General features: G+C 41.7%; 3 protein-coding genes across 3 annotated transcripts; all 3 read left to right on the top strand.

The window, feature by feature from the left end:
- Positions 1 to 1,251: 1,251 nt before the first annotated feature.
- Positions 1,252 to 26,746, top strand: LOC122672740 (nuclear intron maturase 2, mitochondrial-like). The gene is made up of 3 exons (XM_043870217.1): positions 1,252 to 1,256; positions 7,718 to 7,720; positions 24,162 to 26,746. The coding sequence occupies exon 3, from the start codon at positions 24,168 to 24,170 to the stop codon at positions 26,367 to 26,369; it is 2,202 nt and encodes a 733-aa protein (XP_043726152.1). The 5' UTR covers positions 1,252 to 1,256; positions 7,718 to 7,720; positions 24,162 to 24,167; the 3' UTR covers positions 26,370 to 26,746.
- On the top strand, positions 1,307 to 1,877 carry LOC122672324. Its single transcript, XM_043869817.1, has 2 exons — positions 1,307 to 1,342; positions 1,449 to 1,877. Exons 1-2 carry the CDS (start codon positions 1,307 to 1,309, stop codon positions 1,875 to 1,877), a joined length of 465 nt encoding a protein of 154 aa, XP_043725752.1.
- LOC122672323 (probable F-box protein At5g04010) lies at positions 7,212 to 7,874 on the top strand. Its single transcript, XM_043869815.1, has one exon. It carries the CDS (start codon positions 7,212 to 7,214, stop codon positions 7,872 to 7,874), a length of 663 nt encoding a protein of 220 aa, XP_043725750.1.
- Positions 26,747 to 27,731: the final 985 nt, after the last annotated feature.

Raw genomic sequence — 27,731 nt, 5'->3', positions numbered from 1 at the left:
GTGTCGAGTATTTCTTCCATGTCCTCGACCGATGCAGCCCATAGCATTGACGCTATCACAGACTGAGAGCTGGAACCTGTATTCACACAAATTCCAAAAGTTCAAATTTATTCAGAAATTTGATTGGGTTTCACACAAGTCTGGAACTAAGTGACAATCAAGACCATGAAAGTAACAACTTCAGTAATATAATGTCTATGGCATCAATAAAATGGAAATGTGTTTTGTGTTTAATTAGAATAATACTGCGACCTGAGAAGTGAGAAACCAATCATAAAGAAGTGAAAATTAACGAATAACAATACTCACAATCGCTCTACTCTACAGTCTCCACAGCTAGCGACCTCCATCTCTTTCGTCAGCTATCTAAAAAGGGGGTTTCAGTCTCTCGCCATGGCCTGCAAATAGGGCTTTAAAATTAGGAATCCATCACAAAATCGGTCCTTATCGATTTTGATTCAGATCGGATCGAAATTGGCCGGAATCAATCCGATTAACCCTAGAATCATCTTGGGATGGGGGAATCTTAGGATAAATATTCTGATTCAAAACGGAAAAAATAAAAATTGGTTTCAATTCACTGATTTTTTAAACCCTGCTGCAAAGCTGATATTAGAAATTAATGATGAAGCTTGTGGTTTGCTTCAGATTATAAAAAATAGGGTAATTTACACATACCACGCCTGAGGTTTGACGAAAGTATAGTTTTATCCCCCTGTTTTGGATAATTCTGCGTATCCAGTTTTGGATAATTCTGTGTATGCCCCTGAGGTTTACAAATGTTAACAAATACACTCATTTTGTTAGTTCATGACTAACAGTGTTAAAAACATATGGTGAAATGACAAAATTGCCCTTGCAAAGAAAAAAAAAACCTGCAACTCATCTTCCCCAAATTGATTGGGGAAGATGAGTTGCAAGTATCCTTGTAGGGAACACCAAGGAACCGATCCTGATTCACTCTCCTTCCTTTTTCTCTTCCATTTGCTCTAGGTTTCTCTCAATTGAAGATTTGACGGGTTTGAATGTGAATCCGAATCAAGCTGGGACGGTTTCAATGGAGTTGGACCTATTATTGTTTGACGATGATGATGATCAGTAGACACCGGTGTCTGTAGAAAATGCAGGCTTCGGCGACAGAGGAAGAGAAGGGTGGGAGCTCGTACTGGTGGAGACTGCGAGCGACATGTCCATGCCATCGTCTTCCCAAGCAAGTTGTGCCTTCAAACCCTCGTTACTGGATGGCCTTTACCCTCGTCTCTTCCCCCTTTCTGGCTTTCTCCATTTTTGTGGTTGACCTCGTGCAATGGCGAACGGCGACGGTGACGGCGAGGCTAACCAGGTATTCTTCTCTTTCCTTTTCTATCTCTCTCTCTCTCTCATTTGCATTCTGAAACCCTAAAATTGGGTACAGTCTAGTTGAAAAATCATACCCTTTTTTGTTGCAGAAGAAAGAAAATAAAATCAAACCCAAAAATTTGAAGAAACGGAAATTGATTGAAGAGAAATCTGATTGTTTTCGCTTCATCGCTATAACTGAAGATGTAGGTGACGATACAATAGCCCACACCATTGAAATTCATCCCGGAGATACAAAGATTGTGTTCAGAAGGAATAATAATCTTTTTGAATTGTATCTAGACGAGCTCGAGATCGATCTGTGGAGATTCAGGCTTCCACCATCGACAAGGCCAGAATTTGCTAATGCTGTTTATGTTGATGGAGAACTAATCGTGACTGTCCCCAAGGGTGTTAGCAGCGATGACTCCGATGATGTCGCGAATGAAGAAGAAGAAGAAGAAGAAGAAGAAGAAGGTTGGGGTGAGGGAAATGGGGATCTCAGAGGTGGAGTAGGTCATCTTGTCCTTGTACAGTAATGCTTCTTTTCCATTCCTATGTCTTCAAAACAACAATAATTTTGTTTAAGTTCTTGGGATGAATTAAGAAATTTCCTTTGATTGCGTTTGATGGTTGTTGTAGCTAAATTTGCTGTTATAGCTAGGCATGTAAATATAACTTGATTGAGTCTGTTGGTGAAAAATCCAACACCCACACACAGGGACACAACGCTCGTGGTGGAAGTAGCGCGGGCATGCCAGGGCCTTTGATGCAGGCCCAAACGGAACTGGAAATGGCCTGTCTTAGCTTCCGACTAGGATGAAACGGTCCGTTCTAACTTCAGACTAAGACAAAATGGTCTGTCCTGATTGACGGAACGGCCTATTCTAACTTCCAGCCAGACCGAGATAAAATGGCCTGTCCTGACTGGCGAAAATGGTCGTTTCTAAGAGGTCAAAAATGGCCTGTTTTGACTTCTAACCAGGACGAGAAGGGGATCCTTCCGTGCCTGAGTAGCTCTGAAGTCTTTTAAGTAAAAGCAAATCGTGATGGACAAAGCAAAGAAGAAGTTTGAAAATCAAATTGTTGCTTGACAATTACATAGCCATTGAAGACACTTACGCTTGCCATCTACGGACTGTTGAACATGTACAACTTGGTGTTAAACTATGCTAACCACACCAAATCTCTTGTTTCTAGTAGCGTATCCGTTGAAGTTCCCACATCTTGCTTAGCAATGATCTGTCGAAGCTTGCAAACTTGATTCTGATGTCTTCTGAAACACGGGCCAAAAGACATGGTTGTTGAAGTTATTCTCCATGCAAAGCCTACATGAATGCCCCTTGAAACACAAGCCAATAAGGCATTGATGGCTGGAACCCAACTCCAGTAAAAATTACAGAAGGGATGAATGATTACATCCTGAAAGATAAAGACTGGAAATGATAAAACTAAAGATAGAGAGAATAGTGTTTTGTTGATCCGTTGAGTGGTGTTGGGTGATGTCTTCTTCTTCAATGGAGACTTCTCCCTTTTATAGATTAAATGCTCCTACTTGGTAGTTATCATAACTACTGATAACTACTTGGTGCCATGTGGCCATGTGGGGTTTGTAATCTCCCACCATCCATAATTGTGGTGGGTCCCACCTTTCTACTTTGTCAAACCAAATTTAAAAGTGATAAGTCCTTCATGGCAACGTGCAGCGCACGGCCCTATGGCACACATTACCGAATCCCAATTTGTGGAATTTGGGTGCAAACAATGCCCCTCACAATCCCGTTTGAACGAGGCCACAGGAGTTCGAATGGGATTGTGGATAAATTTTTATCGGTCTCCAGTTTGGCCTCTTGACCGAAATACAGGGGCACTATCAGGAATGGGTATTGCTGCCCTTGGTTTGCCTAATTCAGGAATGTGTTCCTTCATCGACACTTCTTCTTCCTTGAACCATCATGATTTTGCTTTCTGGGGTCCCACCGGGCGTGCCAAAATGTGTTGGTAAAAAATCCAACACCCACACACAAGGGCACAACGCACGCGGTGGAGGTTGCGCGGGCGTGCCAGGGCCTTTGACGCAGGCCCAAACGGAACTGGAAATGGCCGTTCTAACTTTAGACTGAGACGAAATGGTCTGTTCTGATTGACAGAACGGCCTGTTCTACCTTTAGACTGAGACAAAATGACCTGTTCCGACGGGCAAAATCGGCCTGTTCTAAGAGGTCGGAAATGGCCTGTTCTGACTTCTAATCAGGACGAGAAAGGGATCCTTCCATGCCTGAGTAGCTCTAAGGTCTTTTGAGTAAAAGCAAGTCATGATGGACAAAGCAAAGAAGAAGATTGAAAATCAAATTGTTGCTTGACAATTACATAGCCATTGAAGACACTTACACTTGCCATCTACAGACTGTTGAACATGTACAACTGGGTGTTAAACTACACTAATCACACCAAATCTCTTGTTACCAGTAGCGTATCCGTTGAAGTTCCCACGTCTTGCTTAGCGATGATCTGTCGAAGCTTGCAAACTTGATTCTGATGATGATTGTCTTCTGAAACATGGGCTAGAAGACATGGTTGCTGGAGTTATTCTCCAAGCAAGGCCTACATGAATGCCCCTTGAAACACAAGCCAATGAGGCATTGGTGACTGGAACCCAACTCCAGCAAAAATTACAGAAGGAATGAATGATTACATCCTGAAAGATAAAGACTGGAAATGATAAAAACTGAAGTGTGTTTTGTTGATCCTTTGGGTGATGTTTGGGTGATCTCCTCTTCTTCAATGGAGACTTCTCCCTTTTATAGATTAAATGCTCCTACTTGGTAGTTATCATAACTATTGATAACTACTTGGTGCCATGTGGCCATGTGGGGTTTGTAACCTCCCACCATCCATAATTGTGGCGGGTCCCACCTTTCCACTTTGTCAAACCAAATTTAAAAGTGATAACTCCTTCATGGCAGCGTGCAGTGCACAGCCCTATGGCACACATAACCGAATCCCAATTTGTGGAATTTGGGTGCAAACAGAGTCCCAAAACCCCAAAAGTGTAATAAGAACCCAAGATTACATTAAAGTAAATGGAAAAGGGAAAGGAAGGAGAGTGAATCAGGATCAGTTCCTTGGTGTTCCCTACAAGGATACCTGCAACTCATCTTCCCCAATTGATGAGTTGCAGGTTTTTTTTTTCTTTGCAAGGGAAATTTTATCATTTCACCCTATGTTTTTAACACTGTTAGTCATGAACTGACGGAATGGGTGTAAGTGTTAAGATTTGTAAACCTCAGGGGGTACGCAGAATTATCCAAAACTGGGGGGTAAAATTATACTTTCGTTAAACCTCAGGGGTGGTATATATAAATTACCTTAAAAAATTAAGCTGATCTTCCTTAAGGCTGCCAGGCCACCTTAGGTTGTATAAATTGGGTGTGATTTAGTAACTAAAAAGGCCAATCTTACAGAGCGATCTCCATCTAATGTTCCAAACGAGAGAAGGAGAGATTGGTTGAAGAAGAATTAAAAAAAAAGTTTTCCTTTGTAGGTTGAAGATAACTCACCATTCCTTGTCAGTTTCCATACTACTTAACTTCCTCCTACTGTACTTGATTTGAGTAACTCCTAATTGAACTAGAAATAAAAACAGGACAAAGTTTTCCTCTACCCATAGAGGATTGTTCACCCACCATTCTAGGGTTCACAAACCCTTCCTAGGGTTTTAGTAAGTTCCAAAACATCTTCCCAATACCCATTCCCGCCCTCTCCAGTCCCTTGGTGAATGGGATCCAACCATTGATGGAGGGAAACTCAGTCCAATAAAAAGTATGACCGGCATACCCCTGCCTTTCCATGGGGTGAGGCGGTCATTTTGTGCTCGGTTGTATATAGGAGTAGATACACGCCACATAACACGATTGGGTGGCGTTCTTTCTCCCAAGGTCGTGTATGTGGCGTGTACCTACAACAACATAGTCGGACGTGAAATGACCGTCTCACCCCCATGGAAAGGCAAGGGTGTGTCGGTCAGTTTGCGTCCGACTGTGACTAGGTGCAGGTACACGCCACATACGACCAGATGGTGTTTCTTTTCCCAAAAATAAAAAATATAAATTATTAGGATTGAAAGAGAAAAACATGCACCTCTTTGTTTTGCGGGGCAATTACTATCACTACCCTACACTTAGCCTAGATTTACTAAAGCTACCCTACCTTAAACTCCTTTTCTAATACTACCTTGCTTTTAAACTTTTACATCTCCTTTTACCCTCATGTTTTTAAATACCTAGATTGCCCTTCCTTTTTGACCTAGTAACCTGCTAATCTATTTAACCCACCATTCATCTTCTACTTTTTACTATTTTTATCATTAAAATAGTAAAAAATGAAAGCACCCACCCGCTTGTTCTCTCTCACGTTTTTTACTTCATTCATTTTTGTTTTTGTGTTTTCTTCAATTTTTTCTATTTAATTAATTTTTTATTCAACATTTCATCCTCATCGTTCTTCTTCGAACAGATTATGGTTCTAAGTATCGGCATCGTGTCGCCCATATAGGGCGATACTTACCGGTTTTGCTAGTCACCGATACCATGCCAATACCGTATCGGTAACACGATACGGACAAGGGGTAAAATGGTTAGAAAACTCATTTTAAAGGAGATTCAGGGGTATTTTGCCCCGATACAACTGATCCAGGATGATACTGTATCGGTATCATATCGATTTTGTAGGTTACTAATACCCGTTTCGCAACCGTGCACTAAAACCATGGAATAGATTGACACACTTCAAAGCACCCCACTTCTTCTCTCTCTCTTCCTTTTTTTATTTAATTTACTTTTTATTATTTTTGAGGAGAGTCGATTTGTTCCATGGTTAAAGTGCACAGTATCAAAACAGGTATCGGTAACCTATAAAACTGATATGATACCGATATGGTATCGGCCTAGATTGGCTGTATTGGGCAAAATTACCCTTGAATCTCTTTAAAAAATGAGTTTTTTGACCATTTTACCCCTTGTCTGTACCGTGCTATCAATATGGTATCAATATTGGTGACAGCAAAACTGGCATGTTTCACCTAATACGAACGATACGATACTGATACTTAGAACCATGATTTGTTCGAACAAGAACGATGAGGATGAAATGTTTAATAAAAAATTAATTAAATAGAAAAAATTGAAGAAAAAACAAAAAAAAAATGAATGGAATAAAAAATGGGAGAGAGAAGAAGCAGGTGGATACTTTTATTTTTACCATTTTAATGACAAAAATAGCAAAAAGTAGAAGATGAATGGTAGGTTAAATAGATTAGTAGGTTAGTAGGTGAAAATGAAGGGTAATCTGGGTATTCAAAAAATGAGGGTAGAAGGAGATGTAAGAGTTTAAAAACAGGGTAGTATTAAAAAAGAAGTTTAAAGTAGAGTAGTTTTAATAAATATATGCTAAATGTAGGGTAGTGACACTAATTGCCCCTTGTTTTTCTTATAAACACCCTCGTTGAGTAAGTCGGCCTTAAAGTCGGATAACCCTCCTGTCTCCAAAGGATTAAAAAAAAAAAAAACCTCGTTGAGTACGTGTCATCGAGTTACTTTTTTTTCTTTTTGTTCATCTATACAAGACACTTGGCAACCCATATCCATGCGGTACCTTACAACAAGAGGACAGCTGTTAATTTTTTATCAGTAAAATCAAACAGGGAAACGCACGTAAATTTAACTGAATCCAAAAATAAATTAAGAAGAACATGGATGATGGTAGAAACAAAGAAATAGAGAGAATGTCTGAAATCTGAATCTTGCAAATTTCCCCCTCCTCCGTGGGAAGTTCTCTTTCTTGTCTCACACTGCCTAGAACCCAAAACACTAGCTATGGCCTCTTGTGTCTGCAAGTCATGGTCTATTTTCATGTCTTCAGACCATCTCTGGAAACCCATCTGCTTCACTCACTACCCTTCTCTCTCTTCTCTCTCCCTCACCGACCCAACTATCTCTTATTGCCGTTTATACGCTCTAGCCCATCAATCAACCAAGCGTCGTTATCCTTCCCCACCTCGCATATCCCTCGACGACCTCGTCTTCGCCGTCGACATCTTTGATGGCAATTCTCACAGTTTATCTCTAGCAAACGCCGGCAAAGACCTCGATATCCACCGGCACGGCGTGTTTCGATTCGAAGTTGACGTTCAGACTGGTGATGTAGGAGCATTTGAATTGTCAACAGAGATGAAGGTGACATGGACTATTATACTGAAGGGATGGAAAGGGATCTTCTCCATGATGGAGTGTAAAGGGAAAGGTAGGCTTGTTTCCGGCTGTGAGCAGTGGTTTATGGAGGATCTTCCGGCACCGGGGTGCTGCCTGAACGCCGGAGCAAGTGGGTTAGCTGCAGAATTAGGTTTAGGGTTCAGTGATGGGACAAAAATTAGAGTGGAAAAGGTGAGTATGGGTATTATGAATGTAGGGAGTTGTAGATATTTTAGTGTTGATGAGGATCTTAGGTACTTGCAACACTTTCTTCTGCCTGATTTATAAATATATAATGATTTATAAGGAGAAAATGTAATACTCTCTCTCTCTCTCTCTCTCTCTCAAGTGTATTATCAATGCAACTCATATTCTTATTTTATTAGGTAACTATATCAACCAAGCAATTCTTATTCCAATTTTTTAGGTAACCATATCAGGTAATTTTCTAGTCTTCTACAAAATATTTTCTTACTGAGTTAATGAACGATTGGATAGGCATTTAGTGGAATTGAGGCAAACATCAAGGTTGTAGTATATATATATGGATTCCAGTCTAATGGTTCAGAGATAATACACCCACAATCCACACTCCACTAATCTTCTGAATGAAGATAGAATAAAAGCATTTTGCCATTTAAATGAATGTTTTATACGAAAAAAATTTCGACACTTGCTATATATATTTACATTTGATCACAGGAAAATTACTTACAATACCCAAAAGATATTACTACCAAATTTATATAAACATTAAGGGAAATTTAGATGCACCTCCCTGCTTTCCAAAATTATTAATAAGTAAAACCAATATGATATCGCTATGGTATCGCAAGGATCGGTCGTATCTAATAAAATTGTCCTTTTGAGTTCCCTTTAAAAGAGGATATTAGACTGTTTTGCCCCTTGTATGTACCGTGTCCTCAAAGCTTTCAAATTAAACTTTTAACGATTTGTTGGTAACATTTTAAAATGGTTGGGACATGATTTAAAGATTCCTATCTTAATTACCTATTATTTTCGGTAATAATCTTAAGAGAGAAAGAAGTCTACTTGACCAACAACTGCTTAGCTCAGTTGGTGAGCCGTGGTGCGCTTCATGCCCATGCTCACCAAGAGGTCTCGAGTTCGAGTCTCTTGGCTGGTGTCTATCCCCTCCCCGGTTCGATCCCCCCCCCCCTTCTATCAAATATATATGTAAAGCTCCCAATTACCAAAAAAAAAGAAGTCTACTTGGTTGTGTGGGTAGTGCATATTCCATGCAAGCGCTTTTAAAACCATTGGATCGAGATATTTTGATATCTAGCATTGGATATAATGTAAGTATTAATTTGATAATTAAATATTAATTTAATAATTAAAAACAGGTTTGACAGGCAACCAGTTCACACCTTCTCATCTTCTTCTTCTTGATTGAACACCTCTCTACAATCCACAGAGCCACCATCTGCAACCTTGCCCACCCTTGTTCTTCCTTCAACCCATCACCCCACCCCATGTTCTTTCTCCCATGCAAAATCCCCTCTTGTCACGCCCCTAAGCACAGTCAAGAGGGTGATTAGGATGACACGCATCACCCCAATTCCTACCAGGATCAACGACACAGTGTCCCAAGCCATAGTCAACAACCAAGGACCCACCTAAATAATTACATTTGAGAAAAAAAGAAATTAATATTCCATTCATTGTCAGAGTTAATATGCGCGAAAGCAATATTTACATAAAGCAATTACAATATGTTCAGCAGGCTAGGTGATACAGTAATAGTTAACACTGACTACCCACTGACCATGACATAACTACTCAAAATACTATTAAGTTATTACAGAAAATGTCATAACGGGCACAAAGCCCCAAAAGAATCAAAAGTGGGGATAATCCCCAATAACATCAATGTCCGTAAGCACAGTCATCACAGGGGCAACCGCCGTCGTGTTCATCTGACACAAACTCAGGCTCCTCTGTGCCAATACTATCATAATCAGCCAGCTAAGCTTCTAGGCCAGCCAAATAGCCTCCATCTGCATCAAAATCTAAAAAGTTGTGTACACAGGGGTTTAGCTCCACTGAGTCAGTGAGGGGAAAGGGGAATGCACAAACACACAATCACACATAGTCCATGATGCATGTAATGTTAACTATATAAACAGTCTAAGTCATGGTATATGCTACTGTGATAACTCGGGAGACACTGAGGGTCACTTAACTTATCGCCCCAGTGAAACCTCAATTATCACGAGAGAGCCTACGCTGGTAGAAGCCATCAGACGACCCGGTGACAGACCCTGATAGCCTCTCCCACCTCCACAGGCAACATGTGCTCAAACTATCCAACACATAAACCCCTGTTGGCAAGGGTCGTAGCATAAGGGATCATAAATCCTAGCCACAGATATACTACATGTAATTCCTATCGTCTCGAGAGGTATTCCGAGTGCATCAACGTCCCATTCCATCTAGTACCCAGGTACCAGCATGACACGATGCATATAGACCAGGATGGCAAGCAATGAATATAATAAGAATTTCTGGGGTTCCGGCACCGTAACCCAATAGTATGAAGTAAAGTAAACATATCCATATTTCATCAATTCGTATCCAACATGGTTTTATATGCAAAGATGCAACATGGTAAGGATGAATGCAAGCATAAAAATCATTATGAAATCTATATAGTTATATGTTATATATCAAGCCCAAACATCACCCAAAGCCCACTCACTGTTTGCTTGCTTATCGTTTGGTGTGTTTGGTAAGGTTTTCCTTGGTGCATGCATTCCCGTATAGATTCTAAAGTCTGAGGATGCATGAGAACAACGTTAGAAGTGCATAGGTGGGTCCCATAAGGGGTCCCAATAGTTTATTTGAAGTTTGGGTCAAGACAGCAAGGGGGGACGCAGGAACGGAGGCAGTCAGGTGAGTCCGCCCCTGGATTCGTCCAGGCCAAACCCTAAAAATATATGGAACAGACTCACGGGCGGATGTGGAACATGAATCTGCTCGTGCATCCGTCCAAACCCTGTGACATTCCCAAGAGTGAACTGAGCTATGGGCAGATTTACTAAGGGAGTAAGCTCGTGGCTTTGCCCAGGTTAAACAGCTAGGTTATATCGGACGGACAAACGAGCGGAAACGCGACAGCGGTCATCTCGTGGATCCGCTCGTGGATCCGTCGACTCTCTTTTTGAAATCTGTGAAGATTTTCACTTCCAGCCCTTCATCCATAGAACCATAGGTGTCCTAGGGTTGGGGAGGTGAGTCCAAACCTTCGTTGGAGGTCCAAAACACATAGTTCTTTAAAAAACTTGGAGGATTTAAGGGATTGGATCCATCTCCAAGGTTTTCCCCAAACTTAACTAGGTCTTCAATGTTTGAACATCAATTTAGGTTATCAAATCTATGAAGGCATCAAGGGAAAGGGATGAGAGTCTCAAAGGGAGCATTCATTAGGGATTATTGGGTTCTCAAGAGAAACCCCAAGCTTGGAATCGATCCTAAGGGAATCCCTAAACCCGAAAAATGGAAAAGAGAGAGAGAAGGGTGAGGAGATTCACCTTAAGGATGGATTAATGGGTGGTTTCCACCTCCATAGTTCCTTCCAAGCTCTTCTTCTCCAAGACCTTCAATGCTCCTCAGCTCCCAATGTTTTGGGTAGGTAGGAGAAGTAATGAGTCTTAATGGCCAAGTTTTGCCCTCATAAGAAATCCCCACTTAGGGCCTGTTTGGCTTGGACTTTAAGAGTCAAAACTCATTTAAAAGCCTACTATGCAAATGGGTCCACCTATATGGCACACCCACAAACCAAGGAGACCAAGGGTGGGGCCCACCTTGTTTAGGTGCCTAGATAGGATGCCCGGGGCAAGGGGTGTGGGTCCCACACGAGAAAAACACCCAATAGCCTAAAATAGTATGGGCGGACTAACAGATAGTAGCAGTCTTTATGAGCCCGTTCGTGCGTCCATTGCTACTGTAAAGGGCAGAACCCTAAGGAAATTGATTGCGCTTTGGCCCACACTTCAAGGCCAACAAGGGGAAGGTATACTAACATTCACAAGGGCAGTATCTTACCCCTCAACCGTCACAACGTGTCCTTCGTGATTCCAAAGAGTTTTCCGATTGCGATGCTAAGCTCATCGCCGAAAGAGGTTTCCCGATGTTTTTCCAGAAGATCTGACATAGCTACAGCCAGATCGTGAGACAGAGTTCGCAATTGATCTGATCCCTGGTGCGACACTGGTATTCAAGGCACCATACCGAATGGCACCCATTGAATTAAAAGAATTACAGGTCTAGCTGCAAGATCTGTTGAAGAAAGGATTCATACCACCTAGCATGTCCCTTTGGGGAGCACCTGTTCTATTCGTGAAGAAAAAGGATGGTAGCATGCGACTGTGCATCGATTATCGAGAACTGAATAAACTTACGATTAAGAACCGATACCCATTACTACACATCGATGACCTATTTGATCAACTGCAGGGAGCAAGAGTTTTCTCTAAGATTGATCTTAGGTTAGGTTACCACCAATTGAAGATCAAGAGTGGCGACATTCATAAGACGACGTTTACAACTCAATACAAACATTATGAATTTTTAGTACTATCGTTCGGTTGACCAACAAATAAAGTGTTCCATGATGTGTTGGACAAGTTCATCATTGTATTCATCGATGACATTTTGGTATATTCTAAGAATGAAGAGGAGCATGCTCGACACCTTACTTTTGTGTTGCAGCGATTGCGGGAGCACCAACTATTCACCAAGTTCAGCAAGTGCAAATTTTGGCTCCACCAGATTGGATTCTTGGGACATATCGTCACCAAAGATGGCATCAAGGTAGACCCAAACAAGGTTAAGGTGGCTCTCGAGTGGGAGACTCCGAAGAATGCCACTGAGATCCGAAGCTTCTTGGGTTTAGTCGAGTACTACCGTTGATTTATTAAGAATTTCTCGCGCATCTCGGCACCCATGACAAAGCTGACAAAGAAGGGTGCAAAGTTTGAGTGGAACGACGCTTGCGAGAAAAGTTTTCAGGAGTTAAGGAATTGATTGGTGACGGCGCCAGTATTGACTATTCCAGGTGGCACCGGAGGAATGGTGGTATACATCGATGCATCCCGTATAGGATTGGGCGGTGTACTGATGCAGAAAGGTAAAGTAGTCGCCTATGCCTCAAGGCAGTTGAAGGAACACGAAAAGAACTACCCCCCTCATGACCTAGAGTTGGCTGCGGTAGTCTTTGTGTTGAAAATATGGCGACATTATCTCTATGGTGAAAAGAGTGAGATCTTCAGCGATCACAAGAGTCTGAAGTATTTCTTCACCTAGAAGGAGTTGAATATGAGACAGAGATGGTGGTTGGAATTGGTAAAGGATTATGACTGTGAGATTCAATACCACCTTGGCAAGGCCAACGTAGTGGCGTATGCATTAAGCAGGAAATCCCAAACCGTATCCCTCACTTCCTTGGTTGTAAGCAAGCAACTGATAGAAGAAGCTCAGAAATTTGATCTGGAACTTATAATTGAATGGACGGCTATGCAACTAGAAGCTATGGATGTACAGTCATCGATCCAGGAAGAGATAATTGAAAAGCAACACAAAGACCCCGATCTAGCCAAGATAATCTAGGAAGTGCAGCATGGAGTCCACAGGGACCCAGGCTTCTCGTTGGCCCACGATGGGGCATTAAAATTTAGAGATAGATTGTGTGTGCCTGGTGATTATGATGTGCAAGACCTAATTCTTAGGGAGGCACATAATTCACCCTAGGAGCACAAAGATGTACAAGGATCTGAAGAGGTACTATTGGTGGATTGGAATGAAGCAGACTAGGCATATACGTGTCCGAATGCCTTACCTGTCAACAAATAAAGGTGGAAAGACACAAATCGTATGGGTTATTGCGGCCACTCCCTATTTTCGAGTGGAAATGGAAAAGAATTACCATGGATTTTGTGACCGATCTACCCAACACCAGGAAAGGGATGAATGCAATCTGGGTGATTTTTGATGGACTGACGAAAGCGACCCACTTCATCCTGATCAGGATAAACTATTCGATGGAAAAGCTCACCCAACTATACATTGAGAATGTAGTCCGCCTGTGTAGCATACCCATCAGCATTGTGTCCGACAAGGACCCCCGATTCACCTCAAGATTTTGGAGGAGTCTGCAAAAGGCACTGGGATCTCAACTAAATCTCAGTACAACTTTCCATCCTCAGACGGACGGATAGTCTGAAAGAACCATTCAGACTTTGGAGGACATGCTCAGAGCCTGTATATTAGAAATGAACAACAGTTGGGATGCCCATATACCTTTGGTGGAATTTGTATACAATAACATCTACCACTCCACCATTGGCATGGCACAGTATGAAGCTCTATATGGTCGGAAGTGCCGTACACCGTTGTATTGGGACGAAGTCAGAGAACGGAAGTATCTTGGGCCCGAGATGATATAAGTAACTTGTGAGAAGGTGGATGTGATCAGAGAAAAGGTTAAAGCGACCCAATCCAGACAGAAAAGTTATGCTGACAATCGGAGGAAGAATATTGAATTTGGGGTCGGAGAGAAGGTATTCCTCCGAGCATCTCAAACGAAGGGGTAGCTATGCTTTAACAAGAAGGGCAAACTAAACCCAAGATATATTGGTCCTTACGAAGTCCTCAACAGAGTGGGACCCATAGCGTATCGACTGGCACTACCGCCATCTTTGCAAGGCGTCCATGATGTTTTCCATGTGTCAATGCTAAGGAAGTACATCAACAACCCGGCACATGTACTCTTAGCTGAACCCGAACAATTAGATGCTGCTATAACCTATGAAGAATAGCCAACGGAGATATTGGACAGAAAGGAACATAATCTCCGTAACCGCATGGTCGCATTCATCAAGGTTCGCTGGGGAAATTGTCCCATAGAGGAAGCATCGTGGGAATGCAAAGAAGAAATGCGAGAGAAGTATCCCCAACTATTTGAACTACAAGGTAAGCCAATTTCAAGGGCAAAATTTTTGTAAGATGGCGAGAAATGTCAAGCCTGCCCCTGACTGACTGAAATTTTGGATGAAGGACAGGGACCTCTGACCAAACACTTAAACACACTATGGAGCATCACTACAGTGGTTGAGTTTAGTGGAGAACCCCCTAGGAAGTTCTCCTATATACTTGTTAGAAGATGGATTGCAGACCCATGCAACTGCACTACCCACAGCATGATGTACAACATCAGCCCCAGGTACTCTCTCTCCTAACCATAAACATGGGGCCCACACCTGTTCAGATGTGTGTCAGACCCTGGATGAGGTGTTGGTGCAAAGCCCAAGCCCTGGGCCAAGCACATGTGCAAGCACAGGGCCTATACAACAATGTTGTATTCTTTGGGCGATTGGCCCAAAGGCCCAGAGAATCGCCCAGAGTGGCTGAAATGAGTATTTTGGACTCCAGACATGTGGGGACCACCCATACAGACTATGAACACCCCCTAGGGGTAGATGGGAATTTTAGGACCTGTTACCCAGCCTTAGAACCATGTGGACCCCACCTGTGCAGCCAAAATGGCCCAGAATTTAGTTAAAAATGCATTCTGGGAGAGGGGAGCCTAAGGCCAAACAGACCTCAGTGGGGCCAAATCTATAAATAGGAGGGGGCAGCCCTCATTTCGTTTTGGTTGCTGTAGCTGAAAGAGAGAAAGAGAGAAAGTGAAGGAAAAGGAAGAAGAAAAGGCAAGCAAGAGGGAAGCAGAAGAAGGATCTCTGTTGCTTACCTGCACACTGAATCAGCTACCTATCATCTCCAGGTAATCGACCTTGCCTCTGTGTGCTGCTGTTCTTTGTGCTTGTAGCTTTATCTACGCTCTGTTGGTGGTGTATATGGCAAGTAATGCTCAGAACACCTTGGGGTTGCCTTGGGATGCATCAGATCTGACATGCATAGCTATTGCATGTAAGATCTGATCATTATATACATGTTCTTACTGTTGTTTTACTACTGAGATTGAAACCAGTCTCTGTGCCTGACTGCACAGCCCAGTTGCACCCATAATAAGTAGTCTGGGCATGGATCTTTGCATGCAAGCTGATCCTTGCTTAGTTTAGTGTAGGATCAGTGTCCTACCATGATATTATACATAAAAGAGGCCTTGCATGCAGCCCAAACCGAATCCTTGAGCTTGAGTTCAGCCTGGACAGCTGTTCTCTATGCTGTCAAAACAGCTCCTGGCTTCCAAATTGGTGAACTAAACCCAAAACCATTAGAACCATTGGATTATACTCCAAATACGATCCATGACCATCCCCACATGCATCTATGATCGATGCCATGGCAGCCCTTGTTGTAGAATCTAAGAAAATCAGCTCAAACTCGTCTCAAACAGGCTCTGGGCGATGCACTGGATGATTGGCCCAATCACCCAGTGAAATGCCCAGAGATATATTTTGGACTGATTTGATGTCCTGTCTTTGTGGGCCTTCACCAGTGACCTAAGGGCTGTGTGATGATGTGGTAAATAACCAAAATACCCCTCTTTACTAATGTTTGCTGACCTCAATACCTTGGGTACCCAAGTGGGCCCCACGGGGCTAGGTAGCCACGCCCAGGAATGGATTCAGCTGAACTGCTGACCTAGGTACTGGATTGTATGACTGTTTGGGCCATGTATTGACTGACCATACTGTTGGGTACCAAGTCAAATTGAATTCCACATCTCTAGATGATGCACCGGGACATAGACCCGAAAGCCCAGTGCAAGGCCTAGAGAATTCCAAGTAACACCAGAATAAACACAGAGTCAGACCAGTAAGCCTAGACCAACACTAGGATATTAATATAGCTTTGAATATTAATTGACACATATTTATGATCCGATAAATTAGGATTTGATCCCGTGCTCGAGGTGGATAGCCAGACACCGGCCGGAACAGAACCAACAACTGAACCAGTAGGACCAGAACAAGGTGAGTGAAATTACACCGTGTATGTAAATGCAACACAGCTAATATGTCAACATAATTTATATTAATATTATTACACTGTTCACTTAATTCAGTTACTGAGAATTCTACGAAATAAGGAATATTTGACTGGTGAATGCTGTGATTGAACATTAAATGTTGTACGTGAATTGCTAGACTAGATGTCGCAGCCGGCTTGGAAATGAGGCCTATAGAAGCCCGTAGAATGGGATACGGTTGACACCACCCGACTCATACAATGCCATATAAACGCATAGGGCTAGAGTATCATCACTCGTGCCACGCACCCTTGCCAACAGTGGTTAAGTTGTTGGATGCCTGTGAGAGTGACCATATAAAAGAGAAAAAGAAAACAAAAGAAAAGAAAAGAAAAAAAAAATGTTATTGCACCGAAAAGGTGAGTATGGGCTATAAGCCAGAGAAAAGAAATGTGATATAAAGGATGGATGCCTCACAGGTTAATCACAGAGGGCTGGTTGGGCTGACCGTGGTGATTGATGCAGGAGCTGATTGGTCCTCTTCGATAACTTAATGGGTGTATCGCGGGAAGGGGTTAAAAGCCCACACCAGGGATACATGTATTGGGGATTGTAGTAGCACTAACCTGCCTTAGTTGTGATGTTAGGTGGCTAATAAATAAAATGAACTGCACCTCATGTAGGACTCATATGGTTGTGATTGCATGTGCATGCATGGTGATGTTTCATTCACAGGCTCGGTGGAGCTCACACTCTGTTATATATGTTTTTGTTGGATGATCCTATAGGTGGATGGTACTATGGCGGGGAGGCTTATCTCCTAGAGGCGAGCTATGGTGGTTATGACAATATTGGTATGGATTTGGACGGAGGTCATACTGCTAGTACGAGTGTTTTTGGTGATTGCTGAGGATGACCCGTGAAGGGTACTGCTGACTCTATTTTGATCTTGGGGACTCCTTTTGTTTTTGTTGGAGTTTCCCCTTTTTGTTTTACAGCTTTATTTTTGGGGTTCGGGTTACCTTGCCCTGTTTATATTCTTTTGTATAAAGCTGTATCTGGTAGAGTTAGGAGCTGCTGTGTACTTTGGGAGTGAGAGAGAGAATGAACAAACTCTGTGTTGTATATATTTTCTTTTCTTATTTTACTTCTCTTTTAAAATGTTTAATGTAAATATAGCTTTTCACAGCACTCTGAATTTTACATTATGTACTATGGTGGATGTGTGTGACTGTGAATGGATTAACTGCTTCTAGATCCTTGGAATTTGGCTGATTGCTGCAATGTAATTCGGGTCACCTACCTAATCCTCCCAGGGGTGGTTTGGGGTGTGACACTGTGGGTCACTTAACTTATCGCCACAATGAAACCTCAGTTATCACGAGGGAGCCTACGCCGGTAGAAGCTATGAGACCACCTAGTGGCAGACCCCGATAGCCATCGCTACCCCTGACCTAGCCTCTCTCCCCCACAGACAACAGGTGCTCAGACTATCTAACACATAAACCCCTATTGGTAAGGGTCGTAGCATTAGGGAGCAAGAATTTTAACCACAGATACACTACATGCAAGTCCTATCGTCCCGAGAGGTATTTCGGGTGCATCAACGTCCCATTCCATCTAGTACCCGGGTACTAGCACGACACAGCGCATACTAGGATGACAGTCAACATATTTTAGAATTATTTCTGGGGTTCCGGTACCAGTACACCCAACACCATGATCCGATACAATAGTGAGACCATTAACACATCACATTCATACCAGTTCACAATCCAGATAAAAAATGAAAATGCGCAAGATGCTTATAAATCATATACTAGATTGATAATGAATGTTTAATAGATATTCAACCCCAAACAAGTCATCCAAAACCCACTCACCGAACTCGGGCATCACCCGGCATGGTTGACATGAATCTCACGGTGCACCTTCTATCCATCGAGTTGGCTAGCCTAAGAATGCGAGAGCAAACGTTAAAAGATGTATAGAGGGGTCCTATGTTATGCCTCCAAAGTTAAAGTTGAGTTTCAACCAAGACAGCACGGATGGAAGCAATAGGGTGAGTCCGTCCCTGACTCTGTTCAGGCCAACAGGCCAAAATATGAGGGATGGATCCATGGGCGGAACTTCCACCTGAATCCGTTCCTGCATCCATTCAAACCCTGAGACATACCTGAGAGCGAATGGAACTACGAACAGAATCTCTTTATAAATCCGTCCTTGCATCTGTTCGGTCCCTGAGACATTCCTGAGAGGGAACGGAACCACGGACGGAGGCAAAAGAGTAAATCCGTTCCTGTCTCCACTCGAACCAGCTACCAGAATACACTGGACGAACTTACAGATGGAACCACGATGGTGACGCCATTCGTGCATCCGTCGGGGTTCTTTCCGAGATTTCTTAAGGTTTCCTCCTCCATCTTAGAACTTGGAGTTCACATGGCACTCAGGATCATGGAGGGGAGCCTTAGGCCTTCCTAGGGTCACTAGAACTTAGGCCTACCTCATGGATCCAAGATCTCACAAGGATCTAACTCCTATTTTGGTCCAACATAGGATTTGGGGTTTGAAAACCAAGGAATTAGCAACAATGGCTGTAAAGGGCTGACGGGAGCTCACATTAGAACTTGGTCTTCATTATTAGAGCCCCCATTTAAGGGCTGAGCTCCATGTTGAGTCCCAAATGGAACCCTAAGTCAGCTCAAACTCAATAAACCTACTCAAACTCAAGAATAGATGGAGAAGAGGGAGGTACCAAGAGATAGAAACATACCCTGGTGAGTGGAGCTCCAACCCCAGCTCTAGCCAGCCTTGAAGATCCACCTCCTCCTCTCTCCTTCTTTCTTTTTTCTTCTTTTCTTTAATCCTTGCCCGGACAACAAGAGGAGGGAAGGTAGGGCAGCAATACCCCTTTGGCTTGCCTTCCATCTTCTTCCTTTCCTCTTCTCCTCCACGGTTTGGCTTGGAAGGGGAGAGATGGGAGAATATTGGGCTAAGCCCTATCTTTTAAAGATAAAAAAGAGCCTTAGGGCTTGTTTGCTTAGGTGCCCCTAAGACTAAGGATGGTCCTTTAGGTTCCTGTTTGGCTAGGGTCACAAGCTTTATTAGGTCCAGCTAATTAGGGCATGTTTGGCCTAGCCTAGGGCCCCATTTAAGCATTTTAGTTCTAGGGCTGGTTTGGCTCAAGTAAATCAAAGAATCCATTATTCATTTAAATTAAGTCTTGTGGGCCCACTTTCATGGCCCAACAATCTCTAGGAAGGTAAGGATGGGATTCCATCTCGTCCGAGGATCTAGTTATGGTGTCCGGGACACGGAGACTTGGGTCCCACATGAATACATCAAAAGGGCAAGAAACAGTACGGATGGATCTACGAACGTAACCAGTCTGGTGAGTCCGTTCGTGACTCCGTTGCTGCTGTCAGGACCCAAACCACAAGGAAAGTTGCGGGGCTTTGACCCGTACTTTCAGGACTTCGAGGGGATACTTATAATAGGATTTAGGGTTCAAGGTCACAGGTGTTAACCATTGCCATCGTGGCATTACCCATTTAGTGAAAGTCCAATTTGACCCGGGGCATTAGGATGTATTTTGGGTGTAGGTGTAACAATTTGACTTCGTGAAGATAAGCATAGGTAGACTTATCACCTTTGGTGAGGTTTTGCAGCTGCATATGGAGTTGGAGAACACTGGTACGTGAGAGAGATCCGATCATAGATTGGGGAGCACTCCAGACTTCTGCAGATGTGTTGAGCCTGACTACATCTAGCAATACTTTTGGTGAGAGTGATGAAATTATCCAGCTGAGAACCAGCTGATATTTCCGCATCCAATGAGAGTAAGCAAGATTTGGAATTTCTTCAGGAGAATCAGTGGGAGTATGATGTATGGGTGGGCATTTAATTGTGCCATCGATGTAACCAATTAAGTCTTGGCATCGAAGAAGAGGAAACAACTGCGTTTTCCATAGAAGAAAATTATCACAGGTAAGTTTCAAGGTTAAGTGATGCGGAAACGTAGGTGTTGAGGAGGAAGAAGACATTGTTGAGGGGGTATTGGTAGGAACGGTTGTTGCTGTAGATGAATGATAGGATAAAGTCGTTGAAGAAGGCAGCAGGTACCAGGAATCGATAAGGTCGACTGATACCATGTGAGAGATAGAGAATTTGAATTGGGATGAATCTCACCTTACCTACTTTGTTGGGTAGTGATGGTATTAAAAACTTCAATTCAAAGTGCTGTTACACTCGTATCTGTTACAATGGGATAAACCCAATTAGTTACAATAGCTAGTATTAGATAAGTGTTGACTAATTCAATTAAGAATGAACATTTGAAATGCCAACGGATCCTTATCCGTAACAGGAAGGAGATGTGGGTTGCTCCTAATTGGCCAACATGATTACTGGATGTTGTAGCTTATGCTATGGACATGGATGTTTGTTCTCATTCATCTATGCATTAATAATTAGTAGAGAAAATTTTCCCCATGACGGTTGAGTGCAATTTTCCTCTCACATGGATTTTTTAAAAGAATCATTTTCTCTCTTATGCTCCAAATATGTGGGCCTCATGTGGATAATACATTTTTCAAGATAGCCATTGGTGTGTCGTGCAGATTCTTTGATACACTGGTGTCGTGGAAAAACCACTTCCGATTTAGAAATGCTTGATTTTTTTTTCACAAAAAAAAGCCTTCATATTGATATTATATGCCATATTTTTTTTGTAGAAAAGAAAGAACTACTATATTAAACAAAGAGAAACCATGTACATTAGAAATGAGTTCAGTTCTGAACTTAAAACTCATAGCCTTACTTGTTACCTAGTAGCTACCAAAACTAGTTCAGGTGTCTTGAGAGAAATATTTACATCCGTATCACCAAAAAAAAAAAAACTTAGAAATAGAAAGTGAATCTTTAAACAGGCCCCATGGCCAATCCTTCTGATTGTCTTGCTTAAGCCAAGTTACTAGCTCAACACTTGAAGTCCTCACCTCTACTTTTCTGATCCCTCTCTTCAATGCATTGGACAGTCCCTACATGATGCTTTTTATTTTTTTTGGCGTCAAGTGGTTTCCTGCACATCCATAACTCAATGCCACCAAAGTAAATTGGGAATTCAACATAAACAATACAGCCCATCCAACATCATTATAAGTGGAATCACAAAAGTCATCACAAATTATGACCCACTGCAAGTAAAGCCTAGTAGTGCTCAAAGGAAAGATAAATAAAAATACAAGGATCAATAATCAGAGAACAAATTGAGATTAGCCACCCATCTATTAATAATCTTGATGATGGAAGGAGTGATTCCCTGGAACACACATTTATTCCTGAAAATCCATAGAAAGTAGAAAGTGATAGCAACAATAGATAGGATTTGATGCTTATCAGAATTGGACAAAACAGGTGATACCACAAAAAAGTCACATACACGAATCAGAGATGAATCATGAACGAATTCTATATGTAATCCTAAATGACGTCCCACTGCTCAAATATGCTTAGAGAAAGAACTTGACAAGGATAGACCACCCAACTTGAGATAACAAGGTGGCCTTCCATAAACCTAACTTCGATCTAACACGACATAACATATTCTCCCATATCCTCTTTTTTATCTTTCTTGGCCACAACGGGTGTGCCAAGATATAAGGATCCGTCCTCCATAGTAGGCACCCCAAAATATCAACACCTTATTCTAATTCACATAAGAGTAAAAACCCTACTAAAGAAAACTCCACTCTTAGCAAAATTAATTTGTTGTTCTAATAAATCTTCAAATAGATTGAGGATTGCCTTAACACACTGAGCATCCTTTTTAGAAACTCGACAGAATATTAGAGTATCATATGCGAAAGAAGGTGACAAATCTTAAGGGCATCTCTGCTCAATTTAATTCCCCTACAAATATTAAGATCACAATGAAGTTTAAGAAGCCATGAAAGCCCTTCCATGGTAAGTCCATGCATGGTAAGAATAAAAAGGTAAGGACTGAGTGGACAACCTTGTCTAATCCCTTTAGATGGTTCAAAAAAGCTAAAACTACTCTTATGCAACTTAATAGAAAAAAAAAAAAAAAAATTCAGAATAGATAACATGCATACAAATATGTCACAACAATGTTGATTGAATCCCAAAAATTCAAAAATAACTCTATGAAAACCGCATTTTAATCTTTCATATGCCATATTTGTATACTCACGAAACTCATAACAGTGATTCTTTTGTGGACAACCTTTCACCTTCTTTCTTATTTGTTTCCACTGAATTTTCATAATTTGATTTGGTACTTCAAGGATCCAACTAGATAAGGCTATTTTAATGGCCCACATAATGCTACAATGTGGCAGGATGATGTGGTGATTTTAATAATTGGATGGAAAGGATAGACTGAAATTCAATTATATACCCTCCCATGTATATCCATGCATTTCTCGTATTTTTCAGTCATCCATGTATCCTACACTCTCTTGTAGTCTTCCCATATTTATAGATTTTATTTCAAAATTTTATTTTGTCACTTGGCCAATTTCATTTTGACTGAAACTTGACATATTCGGAAGGGATCCCTTGGGTTCTACATAGTTAAAAATATGACATGTGATAAAACTAGGAAATAGACACCCTTAAATTCTACAAATTTATAGATTAAATGCCAATTCGATTGTGTTTTTTTTGTTCATTTTATTTTTATGAATTAGGGGAAGGGGTTCTTGCATAGTCGAATATGGGAAATCAAATGCCTCTCAAATAGGGGGTTGCTAGTTTGGTCATTTTGATCCCCTCTATTATCTCCATCTCATGATTGTATGTATAATCGTGCACCATGCATAGCCGTATATAACCTTTTACCTTATTTATGTACAATATTTTATTAAGTATTTTTTTATAATTCTTCGGTGCAACCCATCCAGCTTGTTAGGATTGAAACAAACAAAAACAGCTAATTAGTTGGAACGAATTATTCGGCCAAACTAAATTTTACAAACGAATCTGAACCAATTGCAAAAAGTGCACCTTTTTTGAACCATTTTAAAAAATACGTTAAATAAACGCCGAACCGAATTAAATCCGTATTGTTCGGCTTTTTATGAAAGGGGTTTTGAGATTTATCTTTACAATTTTTCCCAAGTTTCACAATTCGTCTTCAACCTACTCGAGAGAGACAAAGACTGAGAGAACAACTGAGAGTGCAACCCCTTGCTGCCCCGTCTGACTCCGGAGTCCAGCCATCACTGCAACTGCAATCCGACGCTCAGGTAATGCTCTGTTGTGGACTGCGGTTCTGCTTCTGTTTCCCCGTTTGAGTTTTGAGTCTTTTATTTGATCTTCTAGACTGAAACAGAAACAGGGCCTCTCAGGTAACCTTTCCTCCAGTTCCCAAATTGAATAATACCCAAATGTTTCTTGTACCAAAATTTTCCAATCCCGAACTTACTATGGCTGTGACTTGTGAGACTTTCAGCTTTATGATTCATTTTATGTTTTGGTGTAATCTAAAGGTACAAACAAGTTGGATTGGTCTCATTAGATATTGGTCTTCTTGGGCTTCTGTGAATTTATTTTAATTTTCACTTTGTTTTAACCACTGACTGTTCCTTCACCAGGTACAGATGCATCGGCGCTTTGCAGCATTTGGTCGTCGGTTTCTCATCACCTCCACTCTTTGTCCGACCAATGATACATTTTTATCCTGCAAATTGATAAATTCCCTATGCCCCAGAAACAAGGGAGTTTCCTATTTTAGGTTCCTCTCAACGATGGCGCTGCAGCGTCAACTTCCCGACCCTGACGACCCGTCTACCTTAATGAAGGAAGACGGCGTTGCAGTCTGTTCTTCAATGTGGATAGAGAATTTTCGAGAACCCGATAAAACACTGACAAATCTAACAAACTACCTTCGACGGTTTGAGTTATGGGTGCTGGCTTACCAAAAGGTATGTGCTGATGAAACGGGATCTTTCATGCCCCGAAGTGCAGTACAGAAATCTGCATTGGAGGATTTGTTGGCCCTTAGAAATTCTGTTCTAGATGGTAGGTTTAAATGGGGAGCCAGGTTAGAGTTTTTCATTCGAGCTCCGAATGACAAAACCGACCTTGAATCACTCTCAAAACGGAAAATCAGGGCTCTTTTGACTACTACTCAACCGGCTGCATTCCAAGATCGAATTGTCCAAGAAGTTCTGTTCATGATATTGGAGCCCATTTATGAGGCTCGTTTCTCGCAGAAGTCATATGGTTTCAGGCCTGGCCGGACTGCACACACTGTTTTACGGGTTATACGACGGAACTTTGCTGGATATCTTTGGTACATAAAGGGGGATCTTAGCACAATCTTAGATGGGATGAAGGTGGGATTGGTGATTAATGCCCTGATAAGAGATGTGAGGGATAAGAAGGTGATTGATTTAATCAAAACTGCACTTGTGACTCCAGTCATCACGAGCCGAGTTGATGAAGGGGAGAAGAAAAAGAAGAAGAGGAAGTATCAGAAGAAGAAAGTCTTAGCAGAGGATGAGCCAAAACCTGACCCATATTGGCTGCAGACTTTCTTTGGATTTGCCCCAGAGGAGGCAGAGAAGGTTCCTTCTTGGGGGCACTGTGGGATTCTTAGTCCTCTTCTTGCAAACATATGCCTTGATGAGTTGGATCGTTGGATGGAGGATAAGATTAAGGAGTTCTACCGTCCTTCAAAGAGTGATGTCATTTGGAATAGTCAGGATGGGGAAGTGGAGCAAGGTAATACATCATGGCCGGAATTTGTGCCCACTAGCGGGCCTGACAAGACCCGAAAAATGGATTACATCCGTTTTGGAGGCCACATCTTGATCGGAGTCCGCGGCCCAAGGGCAGATGCAGCAATCCTAAGGAAACAGTTGATTGAATTTTGTGATCAAAGGTATCTACTCAAGCTTGACAACGATGGCCTTCCTATTGAACACATTACTAAGGGTATAATGTTTCTTGACCATGTCTTGTGCCGGAGGGTTGTGTATCCAACACTTAGATATACAGCAACTGGTGGAAAGATCATTAGTGAGAAGGGCGTAGGGACCCTTCTTTCAGTGACAGCAAGCTTGAAGCAATGCATCAAGCAATTCAGGAAGTTGGACTTTCTCAAGGGAGACAGAGATCCAGATCCACAGCCTTGTTTCAGAATGTTCCATGCTACTCAATCTCACACAAATGCACAGATGAATAAGTTCCTGTCAACAATGGTAGAATGGTATAGGTATGCAGACAACCGTAAGAAAGTTGTGAACTTCTGCTCTTACATTATAAGGGGATCACTGGCAAAGCTCTATGCTGCAAAATACAAGCTTCGTTCGCGAGCAAAGGTGTATAAGATTGGATCCCGAAATCTTAGCCGTCCATTGAAGGAGAAAAAAGGGCAGTCTCCAGAGTACCATAATTTGCTCAGAATGGGTCTGGTGGACTCAATTGAAGGGCTTCAGTATACCCGGATGTCTCTAGTACCTGAAACTGATTATACCCCTTTTCCCAGTGGTTGGCGACCTGATCATGAGAAGGTCTTGCTAGAATATATAACACTTGAGGATCCGGCGACTGTTGAAGCGCAACGCAGTTGCCTTAGAGAAGAGGGTCTTATTTCACCACAGGAATACATCTCAATGCTTGTTTGGAACTACAAAAGGAATTCTAATATTGTGGATCAGCTTCCTGTGGTTGAGAGCAGAGGCAATAATGTCCAAACCGAAAAAGAAATGTTGTTGAGCTCAAGCTTGAAAAGCTTCTGTGGCAGGACCACAGATGAGGAAGACAATAGAGAAAGATTCCAGGCTGCCTTGATATAAGGAACATGATCTTCTTTTTTCTTGTTTGTATTTTAAAGTCAGATTTGAGCCTTTAGGGTTTCAATTGATCTGTTTCCAAGAAGTAAAGCATTTCAGCTGATCGAGATCTAAATATGATTTTGGAAAACTTGGTAATATGTCTGCAATCCATGTATAAGGACTGAACTAGACAACCCAAGATAATCAGAAGCTGGCTTTCAGTTATCACCGTCAATCTTGAAGATGCAATTAAGGTTTGTTTCTGTACTTCTTTGTAAAACTAGGGAACTATTTCAGATTAGAATATGCCTTGTGAGAGCTGTCATATTTTCATAAGGTGGAAGCTTTTGCTTAAATTAGCATTTGAGGTGCCTCCTCTCAGTTCTACTATCTGCCAAGATTTAGTTTGTTCTTGAATTTTTTCTTGTTATAATATTTATATCCTTTTCTGTAATGGGTTACTACATATTTTTGGTATATGTGTTGAATAGGTTTTTTTTTTGGGGGGGGGGGGGGGGGGGGGGAAGAAGGTACTAGCATTGACTTGTTTTCAAAACCCATTTAGCCCTTTAAACTGCTGGCTTAATGGGGTACAATAAAAGATATATTACTACCAGAGCAAGGATGCTTCAGTCAGGATCTTTTCTTAAGCTACATCAGGAGGGATGAATTTTGAATTTGAATGAAATCTCTCCATTACCTGATCTGGTTGCAGTAGTCATTGTGCCCACAGAAGCTGGCATATTGGTAGGGGTGGTTATGGTCTTGAATTCTTTGGGTGGACCTTAATTGGGTGGTTAGTTAAATCATAGTTATCAAGGCGGGAAGGAGTCCATGGCGTTTTAGAGGGTGAAAAATCAAGGCGACACAGCCATGGCAGCAAGGCGCCCGCCATGGCACCAAAGGCATCCAGGGCAACCAAGGAGCCTGGAGGCGACGCCTTGATAACTATGATTTAAATCTTTGACATGTTTTACTGTGCAATTATATAGCTACTGTGGGAGGAAATAACCTGCTTTTTTTCACAATTATTCTTATTCATTAATCATTCAAATCAGTTGTGAGCTTTTTATGGTTTTTGATTCCAGATCCAAGATGAAAATACATAAATAATTATTTGGGAAACAGAATTTCTTCGTGTTCTAGAAATGAAGTTTATGAAGTATATATATATATATATATAGGGGAAAGGTTTCATACACGGCCATAAAGCATGCACGGTCATGTCCCCTCTCACAAAGAGTTGGAAAAGTCATAAACCTCCACCCATTAATTAATGCCTTGAAACTCCCACCCTCTCACATACACGGCTTATATATATATATTGTATGTCCTACATGGATATATAACCAAATATTGATCCCCATTCTCTAAAAATAAAAG

This window comes from Telopea speciosissima, chromosome 8 (assembly GCF_018873765.1).
Source record: "Telopea speciosissima isolate NSW1024214 ecotype Mountain lineage chromosome 8, Tspe_v1, whole genome shotgun sequence".
Taxonomy (NCBI): Eukaryota; Viridiplantae; Streptophyta; class Magnoliopsida; order Proteales; family Proteaceae; genus Telopea; species Telopea speciosissima.
This window is presented reverse-complemented; position numbering and strand designations above follow the sequence as displayed.

Excerpts from the sequence above, each read along its gene's own strand:
- LOC122672324 (XM_043869817.1), top strand. The coding sequence starts at position 1,307 with ATGGCGAACGGCGACGGTGACGGCGAGGCTAACCAG. Across the intron at positions 1,343-1,448 it reads GTGACGGCGAGGCTAACCAG|AAGAAAGAAAATAAAATCAA; the intron begins GTATTCTTCTCT and ends TTTTTGTTGCAG.
- LOC122672323 (XM_043869815.1), top strand. The coding sequence starts at position 7,212 with ATGGCCTCTTGTGTCTGCAAGTCATGGTCTATTTTCATGTCTTCAGAC.
- LOC122672740 (XM_043870217.1), top strand. The coding sequence starts at position 24,168 with ATGCATCGGCGCTTTGCAGCATTTGGTCGTCGGTTTCTCATCACCTCC.